Source organism: Mus pahari, chromosome X (assembly GCF_900095145.1).
Source record: "Mus pahari chromosome X, PAHARI_EIJ_v1.1, whole genome shotgun sequence".
NCBI classification, from domain to species: domain Eukaryota; kingdom Metazoa; phylum Chordata; class Mammalia; order Rodentia; family Muridae; genus Mus; species Mus pahari.
Window position 1 is genome coordinate 13338286 of NC_034613.1, and position 11035 is coordinate 13349320.

General features: G+C 37.1%; 1 protein-coding gene across 4 annotated transcripts in view; it reads right to left on the reverse strand.

Annotated features, from left to right (window-relative positions):
• Window positions 1–2228: 2228 nt before the first annotated feature.
• The window catches only part of Znf182 (zinc finger protein 182), a 39486-nt gene continuing 30679 nt past the window's right edge, over window positions 2229–11035 (reverse strand). For 2 of the 4 annotated variants that reach the window (XM_029534535.1, XM_029534536.1), the window contains one exon: window positions 2229–5748. In XM_029534535.1, coding sequence (XP_029390395.1) covers window positions 4160–5748 — 1589 coding nt within the window. In that variant the 3' untranslated portion in view covers window positions 2229–4159. The remainder of the gene's footprint in view (window positions 5749–11035) is intronic. The other 2 variants (XM_029534539.1, XM_029534537.1) reach the window with 2 other exon arrangements.

Sequence of the window (11035 nt, forward strand, 5' to 3'; positions counted from 1 at the left end):
GATTTGTATATCATCCATTTCTAATATGTTCATAATTTAATTAAAATATTTTAACACAAGAGTGATTTAGGATAACAGAAATTACCTGAATTTATTGCATTGAACCTAGACAAACATGCCCCTGTGATTGGCTGAGCCTTTTTTATTTTGAGACAGGTATCTATATAGCTGTTCTAGAATTCACCAGGCTGGCCCTGAATTCACCGAGATCCATCTGCTTCTGCCTCCTGAGTGCTGTAATTAAAGACATGTGACACCACATGTGGCCGGCTGCTGGGTTTACATTTATGATCTTCTTCTTACTAAGTGACTAACTGGTAGAAGCTAATAACATGGAAATGCCTGATAAGGACATGATTTATAGGATGGTATAAAGTCTGGTGCTACTCAGAATGGCACTCAATTTAAAAGTGTTTCTGGAATTTTCCATTTGATGTTTTCAGAACAGAGTTGACAACTGTAAGAAAACTTAGGCTTGGTAAAAGGAAACTACTGTATCCTGGTATAGCATAGGCACACTTACTTTCTTGGATTCTTCTTTGAATGTATATCTTTGTCCATTTTGCCTGCCTTGTGTTCTCATAGTTAAGACATCTACTTATCTTGGACACTGAGAACAAGGCTTACACTAGTAAAAACATTAGCAGAGGAGCTGATACATTGGCCCGAGCTACTTTTTTTTTTTATATATGATGTCTTGAGGCATGCTAAGTATAACCCACAAGGACATGGAGAACAGAGCTGACCTTAATAGAACACTGAGTCCAAAGTCCAGGTTGTTTCCATCTCATATACCTATGTTCATGGTGGGGTTCTCTACTTGGCTCTCACCAATTTCCTAGCATTACCCAAGACCTTGTGATTTTAACTCTTGATACCATAGCTCCTTGTTACCTATGAATACTCATCATTCTTTCACTCTAGCAATCTACCTACTTTGATGATCCATCCCTTTTCCTCTTTTCATTCACCTGCATGGTTCTCTACTCAACTTCATCTAGCAGGAACAATGGCTATACCACACCATCCCTCACTTCCAATACAATCTTCTTTGCCCATTCACCCTCAAATCCACATGTTTGCTTATGTTCATCTAGTCTCAAGTACTGTACTACACTGGAGATTTCATATTTCTCCTCCTTCCCCCTATTCACTTCCCAACTCTGCCTTTTACTACTCCATCGACCCACACTTGGGGCTTCATTAGCCCTCTCTCTTTCCCTCTAACTTTAGCACATTTGCATCCTACAGTTCATCCTCATCCCATCCTCTTCAGTCTATGTCTCTGTCACTTCAGTTTGCCACATGTAGCTGAAACAAATTGCAATCTGATGCACAGGAAGGTGTCCCAAGATTCACAGGATAAGACACAACCTGAGCTCTCACCTGACTGCAGATTATCCTTAAATGGAGATGATTTTCTATTGGTAAAAAGATCAAATAGCTATTTCTGGTTTCCTTGAGTATCTTTAATGTAGACTGCACTAGGAACAAGGTAGTGGGCCCTACATTTTTTTTCTCCCTGGAAATGGACATATATATCTTATGGAGTTCAAAAATAAAGGGAAGATGCAGCAGAAGGTGGGAGCACTTCACATCTGCAAAGTTCCTTGTTTGACCTACAGCATTAAAACATTGCCCCCTCAAACCTGAGCCTATTGCTTACTTTTTCACCCAAAATTAAACCATAAAAAAGAGGCTTGAAAGCTTAGCCATTAAGAAAGCTTTTTACAGAGGACCCAACTTCAGTAAATATTTATACATTAAATATTGTTTCACTGGGGCTTTGGCATTTGAGAGAGAATTATTGAGAGCAGTTATATTAAACTTTCTAAATGCAATTTAGAAATCTATATAAGTGCCAGGCGTGGTGGCACACACCTTTAATCCCAGCACTTGGGAGGCAGAGGCAGAGGCACATGAATTTCTGAGTTGGAGGCCAGCCTGGTCTACAGAGTGAGTTCCAGGACAGCCAGGGCTATACAGAGAAACCCAGTCTCGAAAAACCAAAAAAAAAAAAAAAAAAAAAAAAAAAGAAAAAGAAAAAGAAACTATATAAAAGCAATTTAGCATTTAGGCTTTGACCCTGGAGAACAAATATGAACATACACAGACACAAAAAGTTGGATTGCGACTCTCTGGTCCTCAACATACATGTATGCGTGCATGAGTGCATGAATGCAAATACAACACACACACACACTCTGTTTTTTTATTTATTTTTTTGGTTTTTTTTTTGAGACAGGGACACACACACTCTTAAAAATAGGTAGTCTAGAAAGGCACAAACAGACTCAAGTCTAATTCATCTGTTTTGGTAAGTACAAACCCAGCTGACCTCCAGGTTTTACATAGCTTGTGTTGCTTATTAATGCTAGACAAGAATCAATGAATAATAGCCACATTAAAAAGAGGGCTTATAAATACAGTAATCCACAAACAAGACCTCTTGTTCTCCAGAAAATGTTACATTGTTCTCATGGGTCCCAATTTCATCTCTGATTTTAGAAAATACATGTCACCAGCACTAGTATGATATTTATAGGATGTTATTCTACCTCCTGTTGAATTGGCATTTTATGTTTTTTGTAAAAATGGAGTAATTTTAAATCACTTTAAGATTTGAAAAGATATAAATGGATTTTAATAAAGTAACTTCCCACAAGTGTCATTGTGCACTCTAAATATGAAATGTGTTCCAGTTTCTGTTATTTTAGGCTTATGTAATATGGTAATTCCCACATGTGTTACTGTGCACCTAAATTGGAAATATGTTCCAGATTTTGTTATTTTAGGCTTATGTAATATGGTCCCCAGGTGACCACACACACAGATTCACTTTAGGTTTGGGAAAAATGTCTACATATCTTAGGAACTGAATGAATATTTTTGTTTCTCTGTTTGCCTGGTTATTGAATTTGCTCACTGAAAATAAACTCTATCAAGCTTATATTAAGTGTTATGAATTCTGTATGTAGAGTGACCATTAAAGGAATACAATATGCTTTTAAAGATAGGTTTTTCAAACAGGTAGTATATTCACACTGTACAACTTTCCAAAGCTATGAAAGAATATAAAATGTATCTCCAAGTTTTATCTCCCTAGTCACCTACTGACCTCTTTCCTTTTGTAAGATAGTAATTTTAATTACATTTTTATATTCCTTTCCAGGAACAGTTTATACATACAATTCATTCTGTACTTACAATTTCCTCCCCTTTATATACAAATAGTAGCACATAATACTCACTTTATTGTGTGTTGCTTTTTGTAGCTAATGATGTAACTTGGAGATTATCTCAAATCACTAGAGAAGTGATATCCACATTCTTTCTGTTCATTTTTGTCTCTGAGGAGTCTACTATATGAATATATCAGTTTCAGGAAGCAGAATCCACATGATGCAATTTCAACAGCTTCTAATCTTTTGTTTTCAAACAATGCATCAACAAATACCTCTGCATTTTGATTATTTTTACACATATACGAGTATATGTATTCCCAGAAGTGGAAATTTATTTGTGGTTTTAATTACCTTTAAATGCTTTTCTTTGAATGAGAAAAGTCATTCCTGGATTTGCTATTTGCCAAAAGTTTTTTGTGGAGAACATGCCAGGATATCAGTTTTTTAAACAACTGAGACACCCCCTTAACACATATTAGTTCTTTCAGACTTTACTTTGTCCAAATCATTAAACAAGACCAACTATCACTTTATTAAACCCATCTTCCCCAACTCTAGCTGTTCCTCAAATCTCATCAGATTAATTTCTGTAAATGCAAGGTTTTTCTGCTTGTTTCTCCCCAGACCTCATATGGTTTTTGTCACATCTGTCTGTGGTCATGCACTTTGGTGTGCTACTGAACCCTCTCCAGGGTCCTTAGCTATGCTGCCTCACTTCTGAAGCCCTTAAATCTCCTGCACTGGTGCCTGATTTAGTCTCTTCATCTGGCAACCCAGTGGTTTCAAAGAAATTACACATATACTACTTTTTCAACTTGCATTAAGGTGAAAAAGATGAAAGGAAATGCAGTTTATCCCAATGATTAGGCTAGAATCCAGGTCATACTTTAAAAGATTTAATGAATAGATATTTCCTTTTTAATATATAAAAGACACTATAGCGTAGTAGGCTTTGACTTTTGAATGTGGTCTTTTCAATGGGCTTTCTTTACTGTATGGGTCCTCTGATGTACAATAAGGTTGGATTTCTGGGTAAAGGCTTTCCCACATTCTGTACACTTATAGGGCTTCTCTCCAGTGTGAGTTCTTTGATGTACAGTGAATGTCGATTTTTCTCTGAATGCTTTGCCACATTCTGTGCATTCATAGGGCTTTTCTCCTGTGTGTGTTCTCTGATGGATAATGAGCTGTGACTTCTGGCTGAAAGCTTTCCAGCACACAAGGCATTCATAGGGTTTCTCTCCTGTGTGGATCCTCTGATGGATAATGAGCTTTGATTTTTCTCGAAAGGCCTTTCCACACTCGTTACATTTATAGGGTTTTTCTTCTGTATGAGTTCTTTGATGTATAATGAGATAGGACTTCTGGGAAAATGCCTTCTTACATTCATTGCATTCATAGGGCTTCTCGCCAGTGTGGCCTCGTTGATGTAGCATGAGGTAGGATTTCTGAGAGAAGGCTTTCTCACATTCATTACACTCAAAGGGTTTCTCTCCTGAATGAGTTCTTTGATGCACACCCAGATTTGATTTTTGGGTGAAAGTTTTCCCACACACATCACATTCATAGGGCTTCTCACCAGTGTGAATTCTTTGGTGCACAATGAGGGTTGACTTTTCATTGAAAGATTTCCCACATTCAGTACACTTATGAGGTTTCTCTCCAGTGTGAGTTCTCTGATGTATAACGAGGGTTGACTTATCACTGAAAGTTTTCTTACACTCATTACATTCATGAGGCTTCTTTCCTGTATGAGTACTATGGTGTATAATTAGGTCAAGTTTCTGTATGAAAGATTCCCCACACTTGGTACACTCATAGTTTTTTTCTCCTGTGTGGGTTTTTTGATGAACAATGAGGTTTGATTTCTGAGTAAAGGCTTTCCCACATTCATTACATTCATAAGGCTTCTCTCCTGTATGAGTTCTATAATGTATGATGACAGTTGACTTTTCTCTGAAGGCTTTGCCACATTCTGGACATGCAAAAGGTCTTTCTCCTGTATGAGTTCTGAGGTGTATAATGAGCTGAGACTTTTGGCTAAAGGCTTTCCCACACTCAGAACATTCAAATGGTTTCTCTCCTGTATGAGTTCTCCAATGGACAATGAGGTGTGACTTTTTGCTGAAGGTTTTCTGACATGCAGTGCATTCAAAAGGCCTCTCTCCATTTTTAATTCTCTGATGAAGGCTAAGACCTTTCTTTCGCCTGAGGGTTTTCTCATATTCTTTATATCCACAGGGTTTCACTATGAAATTAGGGTTTTCATATTCTGTATGGAAGAAAAATTTTGCACCCCCAGTATCATGTTTATTTTCTGTAGAGCTTTTAGTAAGCAAGTTTAAGTTGTCTACCATAGTATTTCCAAATGATTCAAATTTATGGGATCTCTGCATTGGAACAAGAAGGCCTGTGCTCAGATGAAATGCATTTCTAAAATCAGTATAGTTCTGGCCACTCTTGATAATTATGTTGTCATTAGGGAGTCTAACTTGCATCAACAGATACTTATCTTGCTTATCTTGTTGTTGCCTCTCAAATTGTTCATTAATCTGGCAGACTTCTAAAAAAAAAAGCACAATAAATTATGTTTATACTTTGTCAGTATGGGGAATAGGACTTTTTCTAGAACTGCTATGACCTCATCTATTACTGCCATACTGCCATTAACCACCTGAGATACAGATTTAGCAGATCCTAGGTTGTGCTTGGCTCTCTCAAAGTGCATCTTATAAGAGCTTACCCTGGAAATCAGTTTGGCTGTTGCTCAGAAAATCGGACATAGTACTACCTGAGGACCCAGCTCTACCACTCCTAGGCATATACCCAGAAGATGCTGAAACATGTAATACGGACACATGTTCCAGTATGTTCATACCAGCCTTATTTATAATAGCCAGAAGCTGGAAAGAACCCAGATGTCCCTCAACAGAGGAATGGATACAGGAAATGTGGTACATTTACTCAATGGAGTACTATTCAGCTATTAAAAACAATGAATTCATGAAATTCATAAATAGAGCTAGAAAATATCATCCTGAGTGAGGTAACCTAATCACAAAAGAACACACATGGTATGCACTCAATGATAGTGGATATAGTCCAGAAGCTCGGAATACCCAAGATACAATTCGCAGACCAAATGAAGCTCAAGAAGAAAGAAGACCACAGTGTGGATACTTTGATCCTTCATAGAAGGGGGAGCAAAATACCCATGGGAGGAGATACAGAGACAAAGTGTGGAGCAGAGACTGACGGAAAGATCATCCAGAGACTGCCCCACCTGCCCCACCTGGGGATCCATCCTATACACAGTTACCAAACCCAGACACTATTGTGGATGCTAACAAGGGCTTGCTGAGAGGAGCCTGATATAGCTGTCTCCTAAGTGGCTCTGCCAGAGCCTGACACATACAGAGGTAGATGCTCTTAGACAACCATTGGACTGAGCACAGGGTCCCTAATGGAGGAGCTGGAGAAAGGACCCAAAGAGCTGAAGGGGTTTGCAGTTGCATAGGAGGAACAATATGAAATAACCAGTACTCCCAGAGCTCACAGGGACTAAACCACCAACCAAAGAGTACACATGGAAGGACCCATGGCTCCAGCTGCATATGTATCCTTGTTGGTCATCAATGGGAGTCGAGGCCGTTGGTCCTGTGAAGGCTCAATGTCTCAGTGTAGGGGAATGCCAGGACAGAGAAGCAGGAGTGGGTGGGTTAGTGAGCAGGGGGAGGGAGGATGGGATAGGCGTTTTTAGAGGGGAAATGAGCAACGGGGATAACATTTGAAATGTAAATAAAGAAAATATCTAATTAAAAAATCTAAAAAAAGGGCTGGCAAGATGGCTCAGTGGGTAAGAGCACCGACTGCTCTTCCAAAGGTCCTGAGTTCAAATCCCAGCAACCACATGGTGGTTCACAACCACCCTTAATGAGATCTGATGCCCTCTTCTGGTGTCTGAAGACAGCTACAGTGTACTTATGTATAATAATAAATAAATCTTAAAAAAAAAAATCTAAAAAAAGAGTTGATTCTGTGAGTCAGATGAGGCTATCACATCATTTTTATCAGAGTGCCCAGGGAGAGATAGGATCTTTTAGTATACTCTCATGTACTGCCACTTTTTTGATCATGTTGTTAGTTACAAGAACTTTTTGTTGACATAGGGTCTCACTATGTAGTCCTGGCTGACCTAGAATTTGCTATATAGACTGGGCTAACTGATAGAGATCCATCTGCCTTAGCTTCCTGAGTGCATGTGCAGGAGTGCTGACTCCTGGCTTACTTATATGAACTTTTGACTACCCATGACTTATATATTATATCCATCTGGGGGAAAATTTAGTATTGTGCTTTCTAAACTCAATATTAATCATCCTGGATCCACATGACAGGAAGTCTATAATAATGAACTCAACAAAATCAAAATTTACTCAATCAGCATTCACAAGTGTATCTCCTTTAACATATATACAGCTCTTCAAAACCATTGTTTCTGCTGTCTACTTTATTTCACTTACAAACTGTGCAAATTTTAACTGTGACTTTTAAGATGTTTCATTATCTATATTACCCTCCCTTCTTTTATATTTTGCTATATTTAAAATCTGTATAGCTTTTAAAGGCAGTTGTATCACTTTACAAAAAGCTTAATCTGACCTTCCTATATACTTTAAATTTTGATTAACATCTAATGTGCTTAGTAATCTGTATTATTCATTTAGACAATTAAACTACAGATCTGTGTCTTTACTTTCATATTTTATCATCTGTAAAATATTTCACATTTTAACACCTCTAAATCCAAATGTAGCTTAAATTCAATGCTATCAACATGCCATAAATTAATTAGTAGCAATATTTGGTGGCATATCTTAAAATCAATGGTGTCTTGAATCTAACCAAATATAGCACAATTTTGTACATAAATATGAATTATGTTTTTTAGTTTACTTAAATATTTTAGATTTAATCATTATATGTATATAAGTGTTTTGCTTGCATGTATGTGCCTGGTGCCAACAGAGAGAGGTCAGAACAGTAGGTCAGACCCCTGGAACTGGGATGGTTGTGAAGTACCTTTTCAGTGTATGGAACCGAACCCTGGACTTTTACAAGAGCAATATAAGCACTCTTAACTACTGAGCTACCTCTTTGGTCTCTGGAAATTCTAAGACTGTATTATGAGACAAGTTGAAACAAGTGGAGTACAACTACTACTCAAGTTTCTAGCTGGACTTCATAGTAGTAGGATTTACTATAGTAGCAATAAATTTTAAAATGGTCTCACGGTTGTGATTTCCCTTCCTATAACTTCCTTTCTCTAGATAGAAAAGCACAAGTTCTTAGCAAGAGATGAACACTGAATCACAGGAAGAGGTCTCATAAGTTGCATTTAGATGGAGTCAGACCACATCTAGGATCTGCTAAATCTGAACCTCCTTAGGCAGTCAGAAGTAGTATAGCCTCTGTGCTTTAGGTTATATGGATTATCTGGAGTAATTATGGTCATATGGAATAAATCCTGACTCAGCTTTTTACTTGATCTAATCTACTTGTATAATTTTCCTACCTATAAAACACTGCTCACCAAAATGGATATTCAGGGGATTCAAATACTTACAACAGAACTTATATGGTATCAACGAAATACTTGAAATATTTACTAAACCAAATGTTACTGTTAGTGTGAGTTATGTAAAGCCATACACTATATTACTATAAAAGAAATAATGAGTTTATCTATATCTATATCTATCTATCTATCTATCTATCTACACACACACACACACACACACATATATATATATATATATACATATATATATATATTCTCAGATACTAAGTGAAAAGGGACAAAAAAACCCCAAAACAAACAAAACAAAAAACAAAACAACAAAAAACCAAACCCTGTGCATAGGAGCCAGGTATGGTGGTTCATATCTTTAATTGCAGCATTTGGGAGGCATATGCAGATTTCTGTGACTTAGAGGCTGACTTTGTCTATATAGTGAGTCCCAGGCTAGTTAGGGTTGAACAATGGGACTCTGTCTCAAAAACCAAACCAAACCAAACCAAATAATTGTACATAGCAGTGTATAATTTTAATGAAACTGATCAATGTTTGAATATTAATATAGGGTTATGATGTAAGAAACTAATGAGAAGACAAACCTTTAAATTCTACTAATGGTTACCTGTGAGGAAAAGAGAGCAGACAGGGAAAGGGAATGATGCTAGACTGCGTTTTACATTTTACATTTATTCATTTATTTTGTATGTTAGGTGAGCACACATACCATAGTACATATGTGGTGACCAGAGAACAACTTGTCTTTTGATTTTTCGAGACAGGGTTTCTCTGTATAGCCCTGGCTGTCCTGGAACTCACTATGTAGACCAGACTGGCTTTGAACTCAGAAATCCACCTGCCTCTGCCTCCCAAGTACTGGGATTAAAGGCGTGTGCCACCACTGCCCGCAGAGAACAACTTGTAGGAGTCAGTTTTCACCCTCCACCCTGTGGGCTTCAGGAACTGAATTCAGATCATCAGACTTGGGAACAAACAGATTACCCACAGAGCTGTCTTCTCAGGCTTGAGTTGTTCTTAGTAACCTGAATTTCTAGAATTCATTCCAGAACTATGTAAATATTTTTGTAACATTTTATAAAATCATCAGCAAAACTGAATAAGAAAAGATTTCTCTAATATTCTAATATCTAGTAGATACCTTGTCATTTCTATTTCCCAGTGAGAAATTTCGATTCTCAGAGAAACCAACATCATTACTTCATTTGACTCCATATACTCTATTTGTATAACAGACTCAGAACAATACTGTCAGAAGAAAAATTAATCAAAAAAAAAATTTAGGGCTAGTGAGATGGTTCAGCAGGCAAAGATATTTGTGACCTTAGTTTAATTCTAGGGATTCACAAGGTGAAATGAGGGGACCCACTCTTGTAAAATTTCTTCTGTCAAACAAATGCTATGGCATGCATGCACATGCATCTAAGAATGTACGTATGTATACTGCATGTACATATAACACATATACACTAAAATCTAATAAAAATAAAAACACTAGAATTTGATATAGAAATATCAATTTGAAGACATAAGGATTTTTCTTTAAAGAATTTTATACATAGTCTCTAACTCCTATAAATGAAAATGTCTAAAAGTGAATTAATAAGAATCAATTTGTGGCATCTTTTACAATGATCTGAAATAATATCAAAAATCTTAGGATAACTCTAACCAAGCAGATAAATGCCTTGTATGATAAAAACTTTGAGAAATTATAGAAGATATCACAAGACAGACATATCTTTGGTGCTTGTGGACCATTAGGATTAACATAGCAAAAATGGCCATCCTACCAAAAGCAATCTGCATATTTAATGCAATCTCCATCAGAATTGCAACATAATTCTTCACATATCTTGAAAAGACAATCTTCAGTTTCACATGTAAACACAACACACTCAGGATAGCTAAAACAGACCTCAATAATAAAAGAACTGCTAGAGGTCTTACTATTTTCAATTTTAAATTGTACTACAGAGCTATAGAAATATAAACAGCATGATATTGGCACAAAAACAGATACATTAACCAATGAAATTTAATTGAAGACCCAGGCATAAATCCACATATCTATGGGCACCTGATTTTTGATACAGAAGCCAGAAATGCACACTGGAAAGAAAAAGACAGTATCTTTGACAAATGGTGCTGGTAAAACTGGATGTCAAAGCCGGGCCTGGTGGCGCAGGCCTTTAATCCCAGCACTCGGGAGGCAGAGGCAGGCGGATTTCTGAGTTCGAGGCCAGCCTGGTCTACC